Source organism: Sander vitreus, chromosome 20 (genome assembly GCF_031162955.1).
Source record: "Sander vitreus isolate 19-12246 chromosome 20, sanVit1, whole genome shotgun sequence".
Lineage (NCBI taxonomy): Eukaryota > Metazoa > Chordata > Actinopteri > Perciformes > Percidae > Sander > Sander vitreus.
The window spans coordinates 9667929-9691287 of record NC_135874.1 but is presented as its reverse complement, the minus strand read 5'-3'; the positions used below and the strand labels follow the sequence as shown (position 1 = coordinate 9691287).

The 23359-nt window shown below is 39.2% G+C and overlaps 2 protein-coding genes and 2 gene segments (V, D, J or C); 2 read left to right on the top strand and 2 right to left on the bottom strand.

Moving 5' to 3' along the window:
• Positions 1 to 21096, top strand: part of LOC144535672 (Ig kappa chain V-III region MOPC 63-like) — a 36269-nt gene extending 15173 nt beyond the window's left edge. Inside the window, 2 exon segments of the V gene segment in view lie at positions 19619 to 19654; positions 20482 to 21096. Coding sequence covers positions 19619 to 19654; positions 20482 to 20804 — 359 coding nt within the window.
• Positions 1 to 23359, top strand: part of LOC144535673 (Ig kappa chain V region Mem5-like) — a 46200-nt gene that overhangs the window by 16864 nt on the left and 5977 nt on the right.
• Positions 80 to 9578, bottom strand: elavl1a (ELAV like RNA binding protein 1a). Of its 2 annotated transcripts, none has more exons than XM_078278237.1 (7): positions 9467 to 9578; positions 7993 to 8052; positions 5769 to 5955; positions 5192 to 5295; positions 4439 to 4601; positions 4110 to 4335; positions 80 to 3148 (listed from the first exon to the last, which is right to left on the bottom strand). In XM_078278237.1, exons 2-7 carry the CDS (start codon positions 8026 to 8028, stop codon positions 2824 to 2826), a joined length of 1041 nt encoding a protein of 346 aa, XP_078134363.1. In that variant the 5' UTR covers positions 8029 to 8052; positions 9467 to 9578; the 3' UTR covers positions 80 to 2823. The 2 variants fall into 2 exon arrangements, with proteins under 2 accessions (XP_078134363.1, XP_078134364.1); XM_078278238.1 differs by having other exon boundaries at positions 4448 to 4601.
• Positions 10853 to 15892, bottom strand: tspan37 (tetraspanin 37). Its single transcript, XM_078278239.1, has 7 exons — positions 15606 to 15892; positions 13988 to 14179; positions 13830 to 13904; positions 13637 to 13735; positions 12670 to 12822; positions 12467 to 12550; positions 10853 to 11621 (listed from the first exon to the last, which is right to left on the bottom strand). Exons 1-7 carry the CDS (start codon positions 15666 to 15668, stop codon positions 11544 to 11546), a joined length of 744 nt encoding a protein of 247 aa, XP_078134365.1. The 5' UTR covers positions 15669 to 15892; the 3' UTR covers positions 10853 to 11543.

Here is a 23359-nt window from a genome sequence, read left to right as displayed (position 1 = left end):
AATGACATGTAATGTAACTTGAAACTGTGCATGCACGTCTATACATTTGTCAATTAAATCACTTGCAGCAAATTCACAATAAGCTTCTTAAGAGACATTTTCAACTCTGAAAAGCCACCATGTTTTTATTGAAATTATCCAATGTTAGAAGACATTTAATGGACTTCAACTTAGTGTCCTTCAAAACCAAGAAAAAAAATGTTTTTGAATATGATCCATTAAAAACACTCCAATAACTAACAAGTATGACCGCATACATCGTTAAATAAATTATCTGCACCTCCTGTGATGTAAAATACACCATTCCCACTTATAAATTAAGGCTGAATGCAGCTTATTCTGACTGCCCGAAAACATATTCACTTGCATCATTCATGCAATTCTAACTAGACTGCTGAAGAAAACTGAGCAGTAACCTAAAACGTCAGTAGAAAAAAGGAAATCATAAAGAAAGATGACAGTCCAAGACTACAACTTTCTATTACCTGCTTTGAGCAAGCAAGTCACGAAATATTGCACAAAGTTAAGGATAAGTTAAGAATTGTGACACAAAAATAACAGGAAAATACTAAATCAAAAAGCACTTGACAAAATCTGAAGCTTAAAATGTCAATATTCTTCGGAAGGGGCACAGATTAAAGAGGCATTAATGAAGTGAAAGGGAATTATTACTGGGGGAAAAAGTTTTTTTTTTAAAAGCGAATCCTAAAAAAAGTGTGAGCAGGTACTGTTGCCAGAAATGATTTGTTACTCTCAGTGGTCCCTCTGTTCAATTTGTGGTCAAGTTAAATCAAGAACAATTACGGTACCAATGGTGATGTTCCACCGGTCAAACACCTTGGAGAACAAGACAAATCTACCAAATTCATCACTATTAAAAGATGAGCTATGACATGCCAATGATCGTTTCTAAATGGATGACATAAGTAAACAAAGCCTCACTAGTTAAAAGTAATCCCCACTAGACAAAGATCAGAGCAATGGTTTGGGTCTAAAAGACAAAATCTTCAAGTGAACGTATACTTATTTGCCGTGTTGTAAATGTAAAATCGCCCTCCCCAAACAGCCAGGTATCAAAACGCAGATTTGCTGAGCCAGATGTCAATAAATAAGCCTTTGATTCTACTCAAAACTGCTTAAAAGACAACTGTATCAAAGTGCCAACGTACGGCTTCAACATGCTAATTATGTTGCTCTTGAGTGGTTCAAACGGTCAATCTCAGAAAAGTTGCTTCATGAAATGTCTTCAGGACAATACACTTCCTTCAAGTGTCTGTGTACAGATTAAATAATCTTTTCTCTAAAAACTAACATTAGTCCGTTTATCGTTTCTTTAAAAACAATGTTAACCTGTCTCAGGCGTTTAGAAGCCTCCAGTGCAAACACTTTTTGTAACGGCCTGTTTTTGCTTGACCGGGGACCTTTCATTAACACTGCAGATTTGCTAATAGAAAAATAATAGAACAAATAGAAGAAAAGTCCAAATCTAAAAAACTCCAAATCTAAAAAAAGGAAACAAACCAAACAAAACTTTCAGCAAAAAGAAATAAAATTTAATGGTTTATGCTCAATGTGAAACAACCAAAACAAAAAAAGAAAGCAAATCTAAACTGAAATCATGAATAAAGGCCATTCATTTCTTTCCAAACTTGAGCTATTGAGAGAAGCACTCATCCAAACAAGTTTGTAACTTACATGGTAACAAATGGAAATATATGCCTTTAGGAAAAAAAGAAGAAAAAAAAGAATACAAATTAATTCAAAATAAAAGAAAAAAAGAAACCGAACGGCATACTGAGCCAAAGTGATGTTACTCTCAGTCAGCGTCAGATATAACCTTAGTACCTCTTCAAAAGAAAAAGAGAAAAATAGGTTTACATTTACCTTAAATGAAAATTATTGTGTGGTAATAGGATCAAATCTCTCCCTGCCTTTGGTCCATCCTAATTCCCTACTCATTGACTGGGGTTCATATTCTACATGACTTTTCCTGAATTACAACTTATAACAAAAAGACACTTTACACAGGGATACCAAAACAAAAACATTTCCCCCCCCAGAGCTTGTCATGTTTAAACTTGTTACCCTGGTAGGAGGCGGAGCAAAAGTCATAGATTAACATGGAAAAGACTGATATTCATAGTAACCTAAAGCAGATTGGTTAAAAGTGCTTTGCTCTTAGATTGACTTGAGACAGTGAGTGGTATTGTAGGTCTGTGTCCACTGGATGATAATTTAAGGCATCTATTTCTACTTATGACGAGGATCCAGAACAGAGCACAGCTTTTCCAAAACGAAAACAACCACTGGCAACGGGCAAAATATTGTTCCTCGCTTCCTCTTTAGACTAAATCATCCACAAACATTCACAGTTGGAGAACAATTTGCAGGGCTTTCCTTAAGCTCTGTATTTTTTAGTGCACGGCTCAGAACCATTTGCGTGTCTCCTTTATCTAGTCCCCACATATACATGCAACACATACGGACAGAATTTTAGTTTTTTAGATAATTTTCAAAAAGTTATCTTGGTGGTATGATGGGATTTTGCCCTCTCCATCCCCTCGCTAAAAATTAAAACTACCGCGTGTCCTCAAGCTCCAAGCATGAGTATAAAGATGAAAAAAAGAAAAGAAAAAAAATCTGTCTAGACACTCTTTAGACAAGTACAAAGGTGCAGAAGAGTGAACATCTCGTTTAACTCTGAATACACTAAAACCAAAACAGATGTGCCAGACTTATAAAACTCATACTTCTGCTCGCTGCTGTAAAAGCCCGGCGCAGGTCATTTCCATTTCTCCTCTACACCCGATTGCCGCGCTCTCTCTACTTGTGGCCCTTGCTCGTCTTAAAGGACACTTGCAGTATCTTGTCTCCGAGCCGGTAGCCGTTCAGGCTGGCGATGGCCATGGCCGCCTCCTCGTAGTTTGTCATGGTAACGAAGCCGAATCCCTTACACTTGTTGGTGTTGAAGTCTCGGATCACCTTGACGTTGGTGACGGCGCCAAAGGGCCCGAACATCTGCCAAAGGATGCTCTCGTCGGCGTCCTGGCCCAGGTTGTAGATGAAGATGCACCAGCCGGAGGTGGCGTTCCCAGGAACACTGGCGCTTCCCATGCTGCTCATGTGGTCAACGCCCATGGGGGAGAACCTAGAAACGACAAGGTTTAGAGTACTTGTGGATTTATCAATAACACTGAAACAACAGTTTCTTTAATAATATAATGACCTGCTCATTTTTGGGCTGAAACTAATGATTATTTCCATATCGAATTTGTCAATTATTTTCTACAATTGTTTGGCCTTTAAAATGCCAGAAAAATAGTAATAAAAAAAATGCCCTTCACATCACAATTTCCCATAGTTGACCTGCTCAAATGTCTTTTTGTTGCCGCGCCAACAGTCAAAAGCACAAGGATATTCAGTTTACTGTCAAGGAAGACTAAGAAAACCAGCAAATATACACATTTGAGAAGCTGGAACTTTTATTTTTACTCTAAAAAGTGATTAATAGACTTATCATTTCAGCTCTAGTTCATTTACTTATGATATGCATTAAAACTCCATCAAAAACTAAGCAGGTTTCTCATTGAGCCAGAAAAACATTCAAAGGTAGTCGTCCATGGCAGTACTTTCTGATACAACTAAGAACTGTTTCAGTCACTGGTTTCCAAGCTTGTTCTGCCAGGCCTCCCTCTGCCCCTGATGCAAACTGTTTCTTTCCACAACTGTTTTTCATTATTTTCTGGTGTGCAACTAAAAAAATGGAAGTTAAACTTTTACCAAACTCTGCCAGAGTTTTGGTAAACAAATACCAACAAGCTCTCTCCTGCTATAATATATTCACAGGGGACTTGAGTGCAAGATAGGGTCTTTATGTTTTGGATTTAACTGACGTGTTTGCTAGTGTTATGTATACTGACTATCTGTTGATAAATGAGGGTTAAGAGGTTAGAAGCTATCACCAATTGCTTAGCTATAACAAGTCTAAAAGTTGCAAAGAACAGAGCAATGGCAACCATACTGTACTGGTTCAGACCAGAGTCACAAAATCATTGACTAATTGCATTGCTTGCCCCACTCTGTATGTAAACGCTCACAACTTCTCTCACCTAAACCGCTGTGCCTGGTGGTGTACGGGCCCTCCGAAGCGTCGGGACTGGTTGTGGTAGAGCTGAGAGATGATCTGCGTGTTCTTCACCTGGTTTGGGTTGGCAGCAAATTTCACTGTGATTGGCTCAGAGGATCCAGGTGGTTTTTGGCCATTCAGGTTTTTGACGGCATCCTCTGCCTCTGCCCGCTTATCAAACCTGATAAAAGCCACCCCGCGGGATGAGCCTGGGTACAACAGAGCAGCTGGTGACTACCTAGTCTGATACAAGAAACATAACTAGGCGCAATATACTAAAGAGAATTTTTGAAAAGTAAGGGAGTCATTCACCTGTCGTACCTGTGGCCTGGTCAACAAGTACACGGGAGTTAATGATGCGGCCAAAACGTGAAAACATGTCCTCCACATCCTTCTGGGTCATGGCCTTTGGCAGGCCGCTGATATACAGGTTGGCATCCTTTATTGTGTCAGAGCTGGGTCGTGCGTATGAAACCTAGCAACAGGAAGCAACAATTGCCTGATTAAAACTCCACTGATACACATGTAGAAAACAAAGTAACAAAAAAAACTATTATCAAAATGAGTACTTCAATCTATCAATTTCTTGGATTTTCAAAAGCAATTATATCAGGTGTTTTTATAAGTTACACTCAACTAATTCATCTGAATGGGGTTGTCTATAAAAAAAAAAAAAAAAAAAAAACACTTTTGGACTATAAAAGGAAAACAGAATATAATGATCTGATAAGTGGTTTTAGGTATTAAGTCTTTGGTCAGAGCAAAAATGGGAGGCATAAAAACATTACAGCAACAACAAAACGAAATCAAACTGATCAAAAAGGTACTTTTTGAAGAACTACATACATGAAATACATTGAATTTGACATAATGTGTCAAATAAAATAAGTAAAATTAAAATCAAACTCAGACATGTCAGATAGGGCAGTAAGTGAGCTGTAAAAGCAGTATCACTTCCTCGGGCTGACATGTACTAGCTAGTTAGCGGACAGCACAGGAGCCACAGGAGTTATATGACATGACATCTTTGGTTTGAGAATTGTAGAACACCTTATTGCACGTTACCTTGATAGTTTTGGACTGTAGCCTTAGTCCATTCAGTGTACTGATAGCTCTGTCTGCATCACTAGGGTTAAGATAGTTAACAAATCCGTACCCTAAACTGTGGCCTAGAGAAAAAAAAAGGAAAACAATAAAATAAAACAAAAAAAACGTTGTATAGTTCAAAAAAATCTGCAAACAAATAAATATTTAAAAACAAAAACAAATCTTAACATTGCATGCTAGTGTAAACAAACAAATAAAGAGACTACAGGACTGGTTGGAATAAAAACAAGTCTATGGTGGTGGAAAAACTGAGCAAACTACAACCCAACTCAAACAGGAAATCAATTTGGAATGTCTTTCAAATAAAAATTACATTAGAAAAAAAAAAAAAAAAAAAAATCACTGAGGAGCCAGAAAACAGGCCTTTAGTAGATATCCTGCCAATAAAGGTCTTTTGAAAGTTTCAAGTCATAAAGCTGAACCACCACTGATATATTCAGAGGTTACACAAATCCTTTGCCATCTAAAACAAAATCTTGTGTTTATGCGTCCATCTGGTCTGTCACAGTTCTTATTGCTTCATAGAGTAGCATACCTGCGACTTTGTCTCGAATCAGCTTGGCAGACTCCACCTCCCCGATGCTGCTGAAGAGGCTCCGCAGCTCGTCCTGCGACATGCTCTGAGGCAGGTAGTTCACTATCAGGTTGGTCTTGGCGTCCTTCGCCTCGTCCCCACCCATGTGGTCTTCATAACCGTTCGACATGTCATACACCTCCTCGGTCAGGTGGGGCGGAAAACAAAGCAAGGTAAGTACACAGAACAAGAGCGATTAGCCGATCAACTGATCGACAGAAAATCGACTAAGTCGACTAATTGCTTGTCATTAAAAAGTCAAATACTTATTCAGGGTTCATACGCATTTTAACCAATACTTTTTGGCAAATTTCCATGACTATGTACTCCTGAAAATGTCAGTCGACATTATACATTAAGAATAAAAATCTGTGTTAAAGTTTACCCTCAGAGGTTTAACAATAAAATGAATGACAATTTATGTGGTTCATAGTGGGATTTGTGATATCGCGCCCCGAATAGAACGTTGAGGTTAAAACGACGTGAAAATACATTAATCACATATTATTATGCTGTGTTAAAAAAAATTCCATGACTTTTCCAAAACTTTCTGGGTCTTTTTTATCATTTCCAAAACCTTTCCAGGCCTGGAATTTGCATTTTTCAAATTCCATAACTTTTCCAGGTTTTTTCAAAACGTATGAACCCTGCTTATTGGTCCCCACTTCTTAAACTGTGATGTCTTGAGCTTTTCTTTTTCGTATACGATAGAAATCTTAAATCTTTGCATTTTCGACTGTTGGTGGAATAAAACAAGCCATTCAAATGTGTCACCTTGGGCTCTGGTAAGCAACAGTGGGTCTTTTTCACTTTTCCCAAGATTTTATAGATAAAACTAGTTAATTAATTGATAATCATTTAGCAGATTAATCCATAATGGAAATGATCATATAGTTAAGCACTGCACGGGTCTTAAAATGTTGTTGCTGTACAATTAGATTTAAAAAACTAGAAACAGAAAAACTACATTTAATAAAATATCTTGATTAAAAAATATATATATAATTCCCACCACTCTTTAAAAACAATGAGTATGTTTGTGGTTAATCTCTCCAGCATTAAGTTAATTCATAAAAAGTACAAAGAATTATCATTCAAAACTTAGGAAACAGGGACTGGAACTTAGTTCCTGTGCAAAACAAACTTCTCCAGAAATGGTACTTTTCAAAGCCTTTTCCACCTCCCTGTGACTTTTAGATTCATTCATTCAATTAAACTCAAACATCAGTCACACTGATTGAGTGAATGCAACAAACAGGATGTGGGTTTGAAAATTTCAATTGTGCCACAGTTGTTTAAACCACCATTAATCTAATTTACCCAATCTTTACCGTTCTTAAAATGCGGCGGAAATGAAAAAAGTCATTCTTGGTATTTGTTGGTCGTAAAGGGATAAGAGTGTCCGTGTAGTGTAATTACAGTTTTCAATGCAACAGAAAACCAAGGGTTAAAAGCTTTAAAAGCCACATAATGGTAATTAATTATATTACACAAGCATGTGGCTGGATTTAAGCTGCAAATTAGTTTCAATGTAGTGGTTTACAATATGGCAATTTGAAATTTAAACAATGAAACGTAAGTAGCTCTTTTAACACCAAATGACCTGCAGCAGAGTCTGATAACCAGTTGAGATTGGTTTAGTTAAAGTAAAGTTACCACAACTAGAATGGAACCTGAACTCAAAATAATTCTTACATAGCTGCTTCTGTGGTGGCTGAAATGGAATCAGGCCTGAAAAGGGAACCAGTCTGGTGGTGAACCTGACAGAGGTCCATTCATGCAACAGAAGGGTTGTGATTGTGTATTCTGGTGGGTAAGATACACTGTCTGAGAGGATGAATGGGAGTCCTGTATTAAACCAGTAAACATGGGCATAGCTGGTGGGAGCTGGTATGCGGGAGTGTTTTTAATTTCTCTTAATGCCGTCTCACTTCAAAATATCAAACCAGCAAATTAAGAGATCACTGTGTACAGTCGTGACATCCTTTGCAAATTTATAACGAGGCTCTGTCCAATTTTCAGTAGGAAGTCAAACTTTATATTGAGTCAACCAAATGACAATTTGCCAACTGTCTTGCTACCATATAACAGGACTTTAGCATTCAATTCTTTGTCAACAACAATTAGCTCATAAGGTCACATACAGCAGCGCTGTTTGAAATGGGAGCCAAGATCTTATACTCACTTTCAAGTACTTAATGTGTCCTCGACGAACTGCCATGAAGACACTTCACTGCTCCTGCGGCTGAAATAAAAAAAAAAAAAAAAAAAATCAAACAACTTGGTCAACGTGGCGGTGAGCAAACAAGCAAACTGTCTGAAGAAGATGGCATTAAGAGGTTATACACATGACAACCAGATGGGTGACAAATACCTGCTTTAAAAAGCATAAACACAACATCACCAGAATTGTATGTAAAATTTCCACATCTGCAGTACTGACTTTTCTGGATGTTAGCTCTAGCCAGGTCAGCTAAACAAGGACGTCAGTCTCATGTGATGGTCAAATAAAAAAAAAATAAAAAAAGTTGCCAGCCATTTTGTCTTGCACCTCCAGCAATGCAAAAGCAGGGTGCATCAGTTTAAAGAAGAAACAGACATTGTTGGATATTAACAACCAGGGCTAGTTTAATGGAAACAAACGAAGTAAACTGACGATGCACGTTAACATTAATACATAAATTATCCCAGACGAGAATAAATGCAGTATATTTCGGTATTATACTTTGATATACAGTTTTAAGTAATGAGCACCAGTCCTTCTAGTGGAAAACCAGTCTAGTGTGCTAGTATTTTGATTCGCTAGGTTATCCAATGGAAAGAGGCGTGTCAGATTGGAGCTGTGGCATGAGGGGTAACCTTAGGTCAGAATATAGACGTGCAGTATTTTAGTGAGTAACCACAAAGTATAGTAGAAATATTAACGTGTGTCTCACAAATTGACCTGCTTTCTCTGGATGAACACCCTGTGTGTGTGTGATATTTTCTCCAGTACTTCACAGTGCTGGGGCGACAATGCCTTCAGGTTAACGTCACAAATTGGGCCACTTATGATAGCTAACATTTAAATTACTGCAGAAACAGCATAACTGTGTCTTCTGCAAACACAAACAACGTTTTAAACGTGCACTTTTGTTTTTTTATTAATTCGCAACTCGCGAGATGATCTTTAACTTGGGAAACATGCAGAGGCCTGCTTAGCGTTAATGTTACTAGCTAGCATTAGCAGATTAGCCAGCTGCATGCTCACTCTCTCACTCTGATGAGAAGGGTAAACATGTGTCCCACAAGATTCGACAAAAACGGGGAACAATATTACTTGTCTACACTTCATTGCATACACATGACCATACTTCCATTACGTCGCAAAAAGGGTATACATTACGTGGCGGTGTCTTTGCAGGTTAGCTAACGTAAAGCATCGTGACCCTATTTTGGAGAGCGTCGGATGAAAGCATTTCTGTCCCCGCGCCTAAACCCCAGCGGCCTGCTAACAGGCCACGGAGGCTTGCGTTAGCCACCGTTAGCTAACCGACGGATCCAAGGCCCGCGAGAGCGGCATGGCAGTCATACGCATTTGACTGACCTGCACACATCGAAATATCAGAGCATACATCTGAGAAGCTTCAGGTAACATTTCTCAACATTTTACGCATTACCAGCTTTGGGGGTAGTTGTTGTTTCTGCTCTCTTCTCCTATTTTTTCTTTTCTTAGTGACGTTCACTTCCCTCCAAGTCAGCCTTACGTAGTGAAGAAACCGAGGAAGAATGAGCTAACGCGTTATTACGTGACAAAGCCCGCCACGCCCACTCGCGCCCAGCGACGCCTCTGCAGAAGAGACAGCGTGGTCAACATCCATATCAACATGCAATCCTAAAATAGAGCTAAACGGTGTGTTGCTGTCACAGTTCATTCAGAAATTGAGGATACCTATCACAGCAAAAGAACATGCTATTAGATTTGAAACAATTGCATAGATCCTTTTCAGTTTGTAAGGAATTGTAATATCATGCTCTATAAGCATTTTATTGGAAATATTAATACTTTAGGCTAATTGGAATAAACCATGCAGTAACAGACACATCAGATATACTATCTTACATTCCCTTATGCTGTTGGTTTTCTTAACTTGGTGTTGTGGGCTTACAGTAGGAAAATGCTTGCAGTAGAGTTTACCCCAGTGTTCTCTTTGGTTTGTGTTCCCTCTGTAAGAAAGAAAGAAAGAAAGAAACACACCCAACATTGTTTAATCACCTTAATATTTCATGACTTTTCCAAATTGTATGAGAATTGCTTAGAAATATACTCCAAACAAACTATATCCTATGATCACATACTGTATTTTCTGTGAATATCTCTTTGGCAAGAATTGCATTGCCTAAATAAAATATAAAACGTTAAATATGTCCTGGAAGTGTTCCAGGCATGTCCAGCTGGGAGGAGGCCTCGGGGAAGACCCAGGACTAGGTGGAGGGATTATATCCCCAACCTGGCCTGGGAACGCCTCGGGATCCCCCAGTCTGAGCTGGTTAATGTGGCTCGAGAAAGGGAAGTTTGGGGTCCCCTGCTGGAGCTGCTCCCCCACGACCCGATACCAGATAAGCGGACGAAGATGGATGGATGGATGGATGGATGGATAAATATGTCCTTGTTTGGTCTTATAGCAATGCTTCACGGGGATTTCTGTATTTTTCATTGTCATCAAATGAGCAAGCCCAGCTTGTGGCAAAAGGGAAGGGTTACCATTTAATACTTTACATATTAGGTTTTTTATAAAGGTCAGAAGAAAACAAATATACAGGAAAAATATTTATTTTGAATTTATCATTAGGCTGCACTAATCAGTTTGAAAATATTTTAATTATTTGGTTCAAATGGCCATTATGATAAAAGATGCAGAGACGCTCTAATTTTAGAGACAATGCAGAGAGTGAAGGATATACAGAAGAAGTTATGAAATGTGGTACATACATAAGTAGTATTCAGATCATGAGTATTCAGATCATGAATCATGGAATGCAAGTGTAATCAACAGAACAGTGCATTTAAACATTTAGTTTAGTTTATTGTCCCTTCAGAAATTAATTCTGAGTGTCAATGTCAGACGAACAACAATAATTAAACATAGAGACAGTAAACAAAGTGCTCTGTATACAATAATAACACACCAACAACCAAAAATCAAGAACAAAACAAAGTCACCTTATAGAGTCATCATATCACATATTATGATTTGTTTGCTATACTGTAGGGTATGAAACATATCTAGGCACAGGATAGGCTAAAAAAAGCCTGTACCTTCAACCTGATGGCAAGTCATATTCACTAAACAGAAGATGTTATACATCACTGAGAATCATTTAGCCTTTTATTTCCACTCTGAAGGATTAAACGACACTGTTGAGTCTACCAACATAAACGGAATGGTGCAACTATAGATCTAAAGCAATAAATAGCTTTCCATAAACCGTCCATCGTCATCTTTGTGGTGTCAGTAATACCAACGACTGCATTACGCAAAATACATTTCACCACTTTTATGTCACGTTTTGCAGTGTACTGGAGTAAACCTGTATTAATCAGCAGTGGTGGGGCAGGTAAAAGGTCTGCAGCTCAGGAATAATTATTCTAACAACAATCCCAATAATAATTTGATGCACATTTACACGATATGATATGACATACTTTGAAGTATTGTGCAAAGTACAATGCTGTCCCATCCGTCACAGTGTCTTTTAGTTTTTGTCCAGTACTTGATAATCCATAACTGGTTGGTGTCGCATTAGCTGTGCCACCGTCAGAAACAAAACAACCTGCACGATAAGAGGAAAGAAAGGAGAACAGCCAAATTAAACAATGCTCTATAATAAACTGATAAAACTTAACAGACACATTTTCCCACAGGGAATTATCACCCAACTCAACAGCTCCTCTCAGCTCTACAGAGCGTTTTTGTGTGTTTTCAGCTCATTGTTTTGGTTTTAGAGCACCCAACCTTCACTCTCAGCCTTATTTCAAGCAAAAAGCAGCTGTTTTCAGTAAAAGAGCTAATTAATCATTATACGCAGCCAAAGTACGCTAACTGGCTAACACCAAACAGCAGACAGAGACAGTAAAGGTCGTGACACACCAACCAGATGGCCGACCCTCGGCAGAAAAGGCAGTTGGACTGAGCAGTCTCCAAGAGTTGGTCAAAAAAGTTTGTTGAATCTGTCTTCATTTCAGATCGACAAAGGTCAGTTTAAAAGATTTTCGTCAGATTTTGAGAGACTCTAGTCACGCTCATCCCGCTCCTCGTTTCCGGGTTAGCACTCTACCAATCAGATTTGTCATTTGAGTCCGACTGCCGGCAGTGCGCGCCTTCCGATTCAACAAGTCAAATCGCCCAAAATGAAGGCCGACGGCCCCTCGGACGGACGACAGCACGGAACACACTGAACAGACTCGAGTCACTGACCGATTATCGGGTTGGTGTGTCTTGGGCTTAAGGGACTAGCTGGTGTCAGGGGCGATTCTAGATTCAGACCTTTAGGGGGGCTCAGCCCCTAATGAGAATGTGACATGGATACAGTGCCTTGTTAGTGTTGTTTTTCAATAAGGGTGCATTTTTTTATCACATGTATACAGAATAAACAGTCAGAAAGTGTTCTTTTCACACCTCCACTAGAAAAACCAGCGGGGAGCCCCAGATGAGAAGACTCAGCACAAACTGTAATCTGATCTCCAGCTTCTCCTGGCAGCCCTGAAAGAGAGACACATTCAAAAAGAAAGACAGAAAAACTGGGAGGTCCAATCAGACATTTCTCCTGGAGCTTTTTTTATTTTAATGAGTGTTGAATTTATCTGGATGCACATGTCTACCTGTGCATAAAGCTGCCATGGCTGGTCCACAGCACCATTGCAGGAGGGGAAAGTAGAGTTGCAGCAGCTGTGAGGAACGCAGAGGCCTCCAGTGCTGTTAAACCAGGAGGTTTCCAGCCAGTCCCTGTAGTCATGGACGCCGCAACACTGCAACTAATGGGAATCAAAAGACAAAATTCCCTAGCACTTCCAAAATAGATATTCAGATCTTCTTAACTTGAGCATTATTGGCAGGATTTTGGTTTAATTTTTTCCAGTAGACAAAATGCCTTTGATGGTTCCCTTAATTAATTAATGGAAGATTTAAGGCCTGAGGTTTAGGGGGATTTTTTTTGGGCCAACTAATACAGCTGAGTGTAGCTTGAGACACCTATCACTCAAGACAAATACTTCCCAAACATGCCCACCTTTAAGTCTAAATATACTCTTAATGGAAAACTTGCCATTAAGGAAAAATGGTATATTTTCAAGATAGCATCTTGTTGCCATTAGAGGAAGTGCAACCCAAGTCACTTGAATACTAGTCTAGCCAGACCTGCCTCCACAGCGCTGTGTCAGCACTGGAGTCTAGCAACACAGCCTATCTATTCTGGGATAGGGGAAATAACGCTCTGGCTTGTTGGCATTTCTTTAAACCAATCATAACTGTACTGGGCAGCGCTTAGCCCCAATAGCAGAGAAAGCAAGAGGGGAGGACACGTGAGAGACACTGGATTTCAGGCTTTATCCCGGTAACGTTCATCCATTGAGCCAGAATACTGGCTTCAACACTCAGCTACAGTTGATGCTTGTATTCAAGACCCTACTAAAGCCAATTAATATAATGGTATACGATTCAGGTACATGCTACTGCTTTAGATAGTTTTAATACCGTAGTACATTTTGAAATATTACATCATTATTACACATTCCGCACATCAGAAACATGCTTGGGGTATTTGGATGCTCAATTTCACATGACACACACCTCTTCTTGTGCAGCATCCACAGCTTGAGAGTTGAGGTCCTTGCTGCTGCCTGTGTAATACTGAAAGACTCCCCTTAGAGGAGCTATCTCTGAATCCAGCTAAACAAAAAATGCAATACACACAAAGAATGATCTGCAGTGTCATGAAAGCATGAGTGTCCAGTGCACATTCATTTTAGAGTAACTTCTTTACCTTTGTTGAGTGAAAATAAGCCAACGCTGAAGCCGTACTTTCCAGACAAAAGACCAAAACGAGCAGATAAACAAACTGGAGAAGAAAACACTTTATTATGTACAGTCCAAGCACTGATGCAAGTACAGATACTCCCATTAACACACACACAACCTTACCAGTCCCTGCAGAAAGGTGGAATCTCTGAGGCTCAGCCAGGAGCCGAGGCAGCCGCTGGCCAATAGGAACGCAGCGCTGGCGAGAGCAAGGATCGCTGGCAGAGTGATGTAGCTGTGAGAAAGAAATAAGCTGCTCTGTCTGTAGATCATCAGCAGGTAGACTCCACTCAGGCCCACCACCAGACCCACCACCTGGTAAATAAATGAAAAGATCTATAAGGACAGATTATTCCTATATGCCTTCGTGATATCAAGCTACATTGTGTAAGAATTTCTCCCATCTAGCGGTGAAATTGTATATGACAACCAACTGAATATTACTTTCTAGCCCCCCTCCCATTCCGATTGCGTTTTAACTCCTACGGTGGTCGTATTATTCCAAGAAGTACGACTTTGTCTGTGAGTGTTCCTTCCAGTGTAATAATAGTTTTACGTTTTTGTTATTTTGGTACCATTTCATTGCTAACATCAGCTATCAGGTTCACAAACGAATGCAAGCTAATGTTAGTAAAGTATCAGCGTGATCCTCCATCTTCAACAGGCTTTCAAATCTGACAGCAGATCGAGTAATCTCCCCCTGGCATTCGTCACAGTGCCACTATGTGTAAAAGCGTGAAAGGCGGAGGTATGTCCCTCTTTGGCTAATGTATTTTAAAGATGGAGGTGCAACATGGCAGAATACATACGAGAGAGTCGCTCGTATGTATTCTGAATGATTCTGAATGGCAGACTGTACGCTTACAAGAATACTTTGATTAGTTGTTGGAAGTAATTACACATGAATGAGCACATATTTGTGAAAGAACAAAGTTTTTTTTTGTTGTTGCTAAGAATCAACTCAAAACATTATACAATGGAGCTTTAAGCTGTCAATGACCACTCATCAGCCACCCCCCCCCACGACCTTTTAAATTATTTATCATTTAAAAAAAGAAAATGACAACATAATCCAAAATACACATTGAAAAACAATAGTTTGACAATTTGGGAAATATTAATACCACACTTATCAACTGTCAAAAGTCAAATTCCTTGTATGTGTACACATATAAATATAATATGAAGGCCAATAAAGCTGGTGGTGATTCTGAATTCCATGCTGTAAGGGTAATATTTAAAGTCTCTGCTGATGGTCCTGCATATTATGGGAAATCAATTAAAAAGAAAGGGGGACAGCAGAAAGAGATTGTAAATCTCACACAAAAACTCACATATAGTCACCACAGAACATTCTTCCATTATTACAATAAAACTCAGTTACATGACTGCCAAAATAGAGAATCAAGTAATAACAAAGAAAATAAACACAATACAGTTCACATTGTGTTAAATATATTATAGAAAGAGAGTGTGTGTCCAGGTGTGTGTCCTGCTTTGTTCATGCTGTAGGCCTACTTGTACTTTGTTCCTGCCTCAAAACACGTACACAACAAATGGAAGTGATTTATTCTACTTGTTGCTCTGTTTTTATATAATCTTAAACAGAAGTAAATAAATGGTAACTTCATTAATAAATATATAGCCTTAAGCCATATATTATTGGTAATGTTTAGTGGCAGAATACAAAAACAATATAGGTCTACAAGATGCGGAAAACAGAGGATAAAGTCTTACATACCCACAGAATTTGACACGTCAACTGTAGTATTGTTTTTAACGCTTTCCTTCTCTGATCGCTCATTTTCAGACTTTAGGAGCCGTGAGGAGCGAGCGAGCAGCAGCCTAATCGACGCAACCTGCAGATGCGCGCTAACATGAAGATGGCGCTATCATAGCTGAATCATGAAACCTATAATGTAAAATAAATACAATACATTTCATGAAGCGGGGGAGGGTTGGATGCACGTGATTTTTTTTTTTTACGACGCTGTAAACAATTTTCCTTCCGCGATGGCCAAAGATCAACTTCCCTTAAAGAACGCGGAAACATCTCTGCGGTTTGACGTGGTAATGCAACACAGCAACCTCTTTTGTTTTTTTAAAGTGAAATGGTTAGCTGTAGAATCAGCACTATGGTCTGTTTGGCTATATGACTCCAAAGAAGAAGAGTAGACCCTGACATCTTGTACATGATGAGCACTGATGCTTCATATTATCCAAATTGACTAAAAAGTAGATTAACCTGCGTCTAGGCTACTGGGTGCGCTTGTGTGAGATGGTAATGAAACTCTGTTGGCAATACCTGTTGGCAATCCTACATCTGGTCAACATTGCCCTCTTGTGGTTTTAAGCGTAATAACTATACAAAAAGAGTCATGGCTGGAAGAAATAGTCCCATTTAGTTAATTTATTTAAGTAAAAGTAGTCAAAAGTAGTAGACTAGTCAGTAGTCACCACAATGTCGGAATACTCCGAGGAAAAGTCCTGCAAATCAAAAAGTAACAGCAGAATTACCCCTGTCATTATCATCATGGTATATACACAATGTTAGTATTACTGATGATTTAACATGTTATCTAAGCTGACCGTGGTGAAGCGACTTTAACTAGGATATACTTTATATATTGATGGATCTAGGTAATAATGTATATTAGCCTATGTTATAAACTGATGATAATGTTTATATGCAAAAAGTATAATATGCCTTAATGCAATGTGGAGTGGTACTTTAGGGCAGCCATTTTCAAAAACGTTCATGAAAATCAGAACTAAACCCCAAGGGTCATCCAGCATGTTGTGCTTTAATGCCGATTTAAAATTGAGGTCCTAAACCAGATAGCCTACTATCGCCTGCTGCCACAGTCCTGCTTGTCCTGAGATACATTGTGTCATGATTTGACATTATCAACAAAATAAAATTGAACTGAATAATATATTGCAGTTGTTTTAGGAGTTTTGATGTGTTTTAGTTTGTGCTTGGTGGGGTTACTGTCATCTCTGTGTTCAGTGGTCTGTGTCAGAGTCTCTCCACCGAGCTGGTGTTCCTGATTCAAGGGTGCTCGCATATTTTATGAGGAGCTTTGGAGGCTGTCCAGATTTCTGTTGATACCAGAACATAGCCTCATCATTAGACCATGTATCAACAGCTTGGCTGGTTTTACAGGTGAGAGTGACAGAGGATCCTTCTTCTGCAACAAAACTTGATAATGTGCCTTGTAGGGTGCCCTTCCACTGGAGTAAATACGATGCAGTGCCATATAGGCTGCCCTACAAAAATCTTCCTTTTGGTAATCTCCTCCCTTTAAGAGTTTTTTTAAAACCCCTAAAAAATATTTTTCTAGCTTTTAATTAGAGCCAATCCTATCTTTCCTATGAAGGGTTTTTAATTCATTATGTGCATGGTTTAAGGTTTATTAAAGGGGTTACAATCCCTTAAGGGTAGTTTAATTGTGAGTCTAATTCACAACTTTTCCCCAAAGTTGTGTTTAAGTATAAATAAATAATATTATTTTGCTTTTTGTCTAAAGAATTTAAATATGTTTATTGTCATCAAGCCTTCCCCAAACATCAATGTGACCTCCATCAGCAGCTGCTGACAGGTTAAAACTACATTTCAGCTGAAATATGAGCCACTTCTTGTTCAGAAAGTTGATGACATGCTTTTACTTTTTGTCCTAAAATAAGAACCAAACATGTATTATTCCAAGAACTTTTGTCCAGTTCAGACTGATTTCCTCCTGTGAGACGTTTTTATGAATTCAGGCTCAGCTCTGAGTGTCTTTATGAAACAGACTGATCCTGGTTCAGTTTGTTCGGTTCATTCAAGACAGGCTTTTCACAATAAGCGAAGCCTTTATGAAACAGTCCTCTGAGGGTTGACAGAAGGAAAACACAAAGAGTCCAGGTGGGATTTAAATCCACAACCTTCAGACTGTAAAACTTCATCTCCACTAACAGAGCTGACAGAAATCTAAGCGGTAAATGGAGTCTCACACATTTAAGAATCAGACTTTGTCAACATGTTTCAGTGTGAATCTTTTTCAGTCTTCTTTGTCTCTCTAGTTTTTGGTTTTGGTTTATCATTTGGGGTTGAGCTACAAGATCAGTCATTAGCTCATCTAAACATGATGGCCCGAGAGCGAAAAGCAAAATGAATTTTGACCAGAAATGAGAGCAAAGTTGTGATTGGCTTTGGAGGAGGTGGTTCAAGATAATAAAAAAGTATTTAAAAAATCCTGATTTGCTGAATTAGGCATAAACCACACTTTTGCAGCCGGAGGCCAGATCACTCTGAACCAAGGTCAGGGAGATAATGTAGCAACAGAAACTGAGAAACTGGAAGAAGTCCCTACTCCAATCTGAAAATGGTTAAAAAATACTTTGAAAACAGAAGCAGAGATCACAATAAGTTTTGTGTTTGGTGGGGTTACTGTCAGCTCTGTGTTCAGTGGTCTGTGTCAGAGTCTCTTCCTCTTCAGCAGCTGCAGTCGGTTCCTGCTGTAACAGCTCAGAGTCTCTGCAGTCTGACTGAGGGAGGTTTTTGTACGACGACAAATCACTGTGTGAACGACGGAGCACTGTTTATCTCATGGAAACTCTGACAGTAATAAACTGCTGCATCTTCAGCCTTAACTCCACTGATGGTCATTGCAGCGTTCAATCCGTCTCCTCGGCCAGAGAATCTAGAAGAAAACTCACTTGTGGGATTTTTACCCAAGCTGATGACCAACTTTGGAGCTTCTCCAGATTTCTGCTGGTACCAGTATACTCTACTATCTCCATCTGACCAAACATAAACTTTTGGGTCGGTTTTACAAGTCAGAGTGACTGCGGATCCAAGAGAAGATGATGCGACTGCAGGTTGAGTCACTGTCACTTGACTACCAGATCCTTAAAAAAAGACACACAAAAACTGTACATTAAGTCATATTAAGATGTAGAATGGTTTTATCCAGCAATTACATTATGTATGTGACTGGTATTTGAAATAATTTCAAAATAATCCTGACCTGTAAAACAGCAGCAGGCCAGCGTCCAGATGAGGATGGTGATGAGAGTCATGGTGGTTGTGTTTCTGCTGTGTTGACTGACAGATCTGAGTCCTGCAGTGTTGAACTCACAGGACTATAAAGCTTCTCAGTTCACTGGAGGATCAGCTGACCATGCAAAGCCTCCTCTCTATGGAAATGATTTCTCTGCTCTCAACAGACTGAAGGCAACGTGGGACACAACATCAGGAGGAATACTGCTCGGTTTAACAATATCTCTGATCTTAATGGAATAGAAGAATATATTGATATTAGAAGTGCAGTTGAGGATTTAAGGATGAGTTTGTGTCCACTGTGGTTGGTATGAGATGTCTGTTTGTCTGCCTTTAAATTACTTACAGGGTTTACTGAAGATAAATAACATATTTCACTTCTGCTTGAAAAACTTTTAATAATTATTATTATTTAAAAGAATCATATTCATTTAACTATGTATCAATTTATATAAAACTGTGAAAAAATGACTTTGTTAAAGGAGACTAATTGTTTCTTGGTCAGGTGTAGAAAAGTAAATCAAAATGAAAGAAATAATCTTCTTCATGCAATAATTTCAATCTGTATCATTATTAAAGCCTTGTATATTCATTTAAGTATAAAGTTTTCTGTGTAATGAGAAAAAGCAGAGAGTTTTCAGTGGATAGATGCTTGTTCCCAGTGCAGGAGGTTTTTGTACGGCCACTTCATGAGTTTGTATCACTGTGGTGGACTTTTGGTGGAGGAACCAAACTCACCGTTGACTGTAAGTACCACAGATTATTTATTTTATACAACATACAGCAGATATAACTTTTGATCAAATATTGAACAAGAATGTGATCAAGTTTAGTGTTGATAATGTCATTGATTATTTGTACTATTTTATGAAGTGAGAATGATCTCCCGATCTGAAAAGAAATTTTGCAGAAATCAATGTTAATTCAGTATTGTATCTTTAGATAATAAACTTTAATGAAACTGAATAAAATCTACTCTTCTATTTGAAATAATAAGATGTGTTAAATATTTTCATTATATACATTTTAATGTAGAATTTTCTGAATTAATATTTTTTTTAAACATAACCATAATTGATATATTTTTATATATATATTTTTTCAAAATATTTAAAGAATTAAAATCTGATGTGGAATCCTGTTTAATACGAATACGATTTGTTCAGTAAATGCAGTTTATCTTTGTGTTCACGGTTCATTCATTTGACATGTAGTGGAAAGGAAGTGAAAGAGACAGATGACAAAGGTTTGAGCTGTAGTCACATGAGTGTTTCAGCTCTGTCAGTTTAAACAGAAGAAAATCATCACAGGGATGAGTTATTCACTGTCACACATTATGGAACACATATGAAGATGTCATCAATGATCATTATCAATGAACCTTTTTAGTTGCATTTACACTTGAACCATGTGTCTGATGGTCTGATACTGAGTGATTTATGAGAGCAACAGCAGCACAAGTTGTTCTGTTTTATTTGATCAAATATGAGAAATGACCAGTATGTCATGTTTTTCTATAACCAAGCCTTCACTCTGATTCCTCTGCCTTTTCTCCCCCCTCTCTGTCCTCCAGTGGGTGTGGTGCGGCCCACCCTGAGCCTCCTCCCCCCCTCCAGAGAGGAGCTGCAGCAGGGCAGTGCCACACTGGTGTGTCTGGCCAGCGGGGGCTTCCCCTCAGCCTGGAGGCTGGGCTGGAAGGTGGGGGGCAGCAGCAGCTCCTCAGGGGTGTCCCACAGCCTGGAGGTCCTGGGGGGGGACAGCCACTACAGCTGGAGCAGCACCCTGAGCCTCCCTGCAGACCAGTGGAGGAAGGCGGGCTCAGTGAGCTGTGAGGCCAGTCTGAATGGACAGAGCCCTGTCACTCAAAGCCTGGACCCTGACCGCTGCTCAGAGTAGAGCTTCAGCAACACTTCCTGTCTGGAAATGATGCTGCTTCTTTGATAGAGATCTTGATGAAGCTACACATCTCCTCTGCTCACATATTTCTGCACGTTTCACAGCTCTCTACTCTGTGTTTTAGTGTGCATGTTGCTTTCTAATACTCATATTCTGCATGTTCTTCTTAATGTTCATCACTTTTCATGTTACACTGAATTTTATTAGTTTCACTCCAAGAGAAAGTATTCATTCATCAACAATGTGGTATGAACATTAAACCATCATTAAATAAAACTGTGGATTATAATGAGTCAGTGTCTTTGTATTTCTTTTATAATATAGTCATTGAATGTGGAATGAGAAATACCTTCTTGATCATCTCAGTATAACACCTGATATTATACTACAGCTCAGGATATGTTGTACTTTTTGTGTGACATTTGAATTTAAAATACTGCTTTTTGAGTTTTTTTAGTCTTTTGATTTGTGCAGCTATCAATAGATATACTGTTAAATTATTTGATATCAATGGCTACAATATAACAAGAATTTAACTTTCCCAGTTTACTTATAAAGAGTTGAATTAACTGATGAGAATATAAGTTTAAAACTGTATGTGTAAGAGCGTCTGTGAGTTTGTGTCAGTTGTATTTAGATTCATTGTGGTTCTGCTTGATGACTCTTGTGTTGTGTTCACTGGACCAGTTTTCCTCATCACAGTCTCTTCACCAACCCTCTGCACCTGCAGCAGGCCGCTTTCACTTCAGTCAAACTGAAGGAGGTTTTTGTACGGCTCTAAATCACTGTGTGAACGCTCCACTACCATGGTAGCCCAGACAGTAGTAATCTCCAGCATCTTCAGCCTTAAAACCACTGATAGTTAAAGTGTAGTGAGAACCAGATCTACTGCCACTGAATCGAGGCGGAGTTCCAGTGAAGAGAGTTGATGAAGAGTATATAAGAAGTTTAGGAGCCTGTCCAGGTTTCTGAAGGTACCAACTGAGATCAGCACCAATATTTGAACTCCCTGAGGCGCTGATGGTCACAGTCCCTTCAAGACTAACAGACTTGAATTTGTCAGCCTGAGTCAGAAAATTGTTGGCAGACGACTCTGAAATGATAAAAAAAATGTGACCTTAAGAAGAAATGTTAGATTGCTAACAACATGGATCAGCAGTTTAAATTATAATAAGAAGAAGACCAAAACACAAAGAAAACTGGACACAAACATTAAAAGAACAAACAGAAATTGCAGCACACATAAAATTCTCTTTAAATGTCAGATACACTTTCAAAATCTCTCACCCTGACTCAGAAAACCCAACATGACAAACAGAGTTATTAGCAACATCATCCTGATGCAGTTTTCAGTGTGAGTGCATGGAAACAGTCCAGACTCTCTGTGACATAAGAACTTAAAACTGTGAGGAGCAGTGATGCATTAAAATCATGCAAAACACATTTGGGTACACCTGTCCTTGTGAAACAGAAAGGGAGAGATGAGGTGGAGTCAGTAGAGGCTACATCTCCCTGTGGACTGATTAAGAACATGTAGAATCTTTGGACTTTCTGTTCCTCTTCTCTCTGCAAAGTTTCCCAAAGGCCTTTGTGCTCATGAAGAGATACAGACTTCCCTCTGCTGGTTGTACAGGTTAAATATCTTCACATGGACATGAGATTGCTGTTGTGTTCATCATTGATTATGTACTTCAATCGGGTCAGAGGTCAGATAGTGTTCTGAAAACAGGCTGCAAAGTGTCCTCTTGGATGCCTGTAGATATAATATCATGGAGTGCCCTCTCCTGAGGCCCAATGGGCAAGAAAACGTGATGATGTGTCTTCTGGTGGGCCCTTCATGTGGAGAAGCCACAATAAGAGAAGCCTTTATGAAACAGTCCTCTAAATGTTGAAAGAAGGAAAAGACAAACAGTCCAGGTGGGATTTCAACCCACAACCTTCAGACTGTAAAATTGCATTTTAACCAGCTGAGCTAAAAGAAATCTATGATGTGTAGTGACTCTCACACAGAGAAGAATCAGACTTTGTCAACATGTTTCAGTGTGAATCTTTTTCAGTCTGTAAACTTTGTTTCTCTGCAGGTTGATGAAAATGAAGTTTCTGCAGCTCCAGTCTGCACAATGGCTGACAGGAAAGCCCTACAGCGAGTGGTGAAAACTGCTCAGATAATCATTGGCACATCACTCCCGGCCATCACTGACCTTCATCACTCACGGTGTCTGCGACGTGCACACAATATCATCGAGGACCACACACACCCCAGTCATGGACTGTTCTCCATCCTCCCGTCTGGGAGACGTTACAGGAGCCTTAGGAGTCACCAGTAGGCTCAGAAACAGCTTTTTTCACAACATCATAACGCTGCTCAACACCAAGACACAACACTAGCCCCTGCCCCTGCCCCGCCCCGCACCGCCCTCTCTTCTTTTGCACATGGACTATGGACTGTCTGACTACTTCTGATCACTATGCACTTTATTAATGCACCTCAACAATGCACTGTATATGATCATACTGCATTCTGTCTCTGGTATTATATGGACTGTGGACTGTCT

Bases quoted from the DNA above. Each gene is read 5' to 3' on its own strand.
- elavl1a (XM_078278237.1), bottom strand. From the start codon at position 8,028: ATGGCAGTTCGTCGAGGACACATTAAGTACTTGAAA. The intron at 4,602-5,191 runs GTAACGTGCAAT...TCCTGTTGCTAG, and splicing joins TACAGTCCAAAACTATCAAG to GTTTCATACGCACGACCCAG. The intron at 4,336-4,438 runs GTGAATGACTCC...TGTTGTACCCAG, and splicing joins CCAGGCCACAGGTACGACAG to GCTCATCCCGCGGGGTGGCT.
- tspan37 (XM_078278239.1), bottom strand. From the start codon at position 15,668: ATGAGCGATCAGAGAAGGAAAGCGTTAAAAACAATACTACAGTTGACG. The intron at 14,180-15,605 runs GTATGTAAGACT...TTTATTTACCAG, and splicing joins TGACGTGTCAAATTCTGTGG to GTGGTGGGTCTGGTGGTGGG. The intron at 11,622-12,466 runs GTGTGAAAAGAA...CTTATCGTGCAG, and splicing joins CGCTGGTTTTTCTAGTGGAG to GTTGTTTTGTTTCTGACGGT.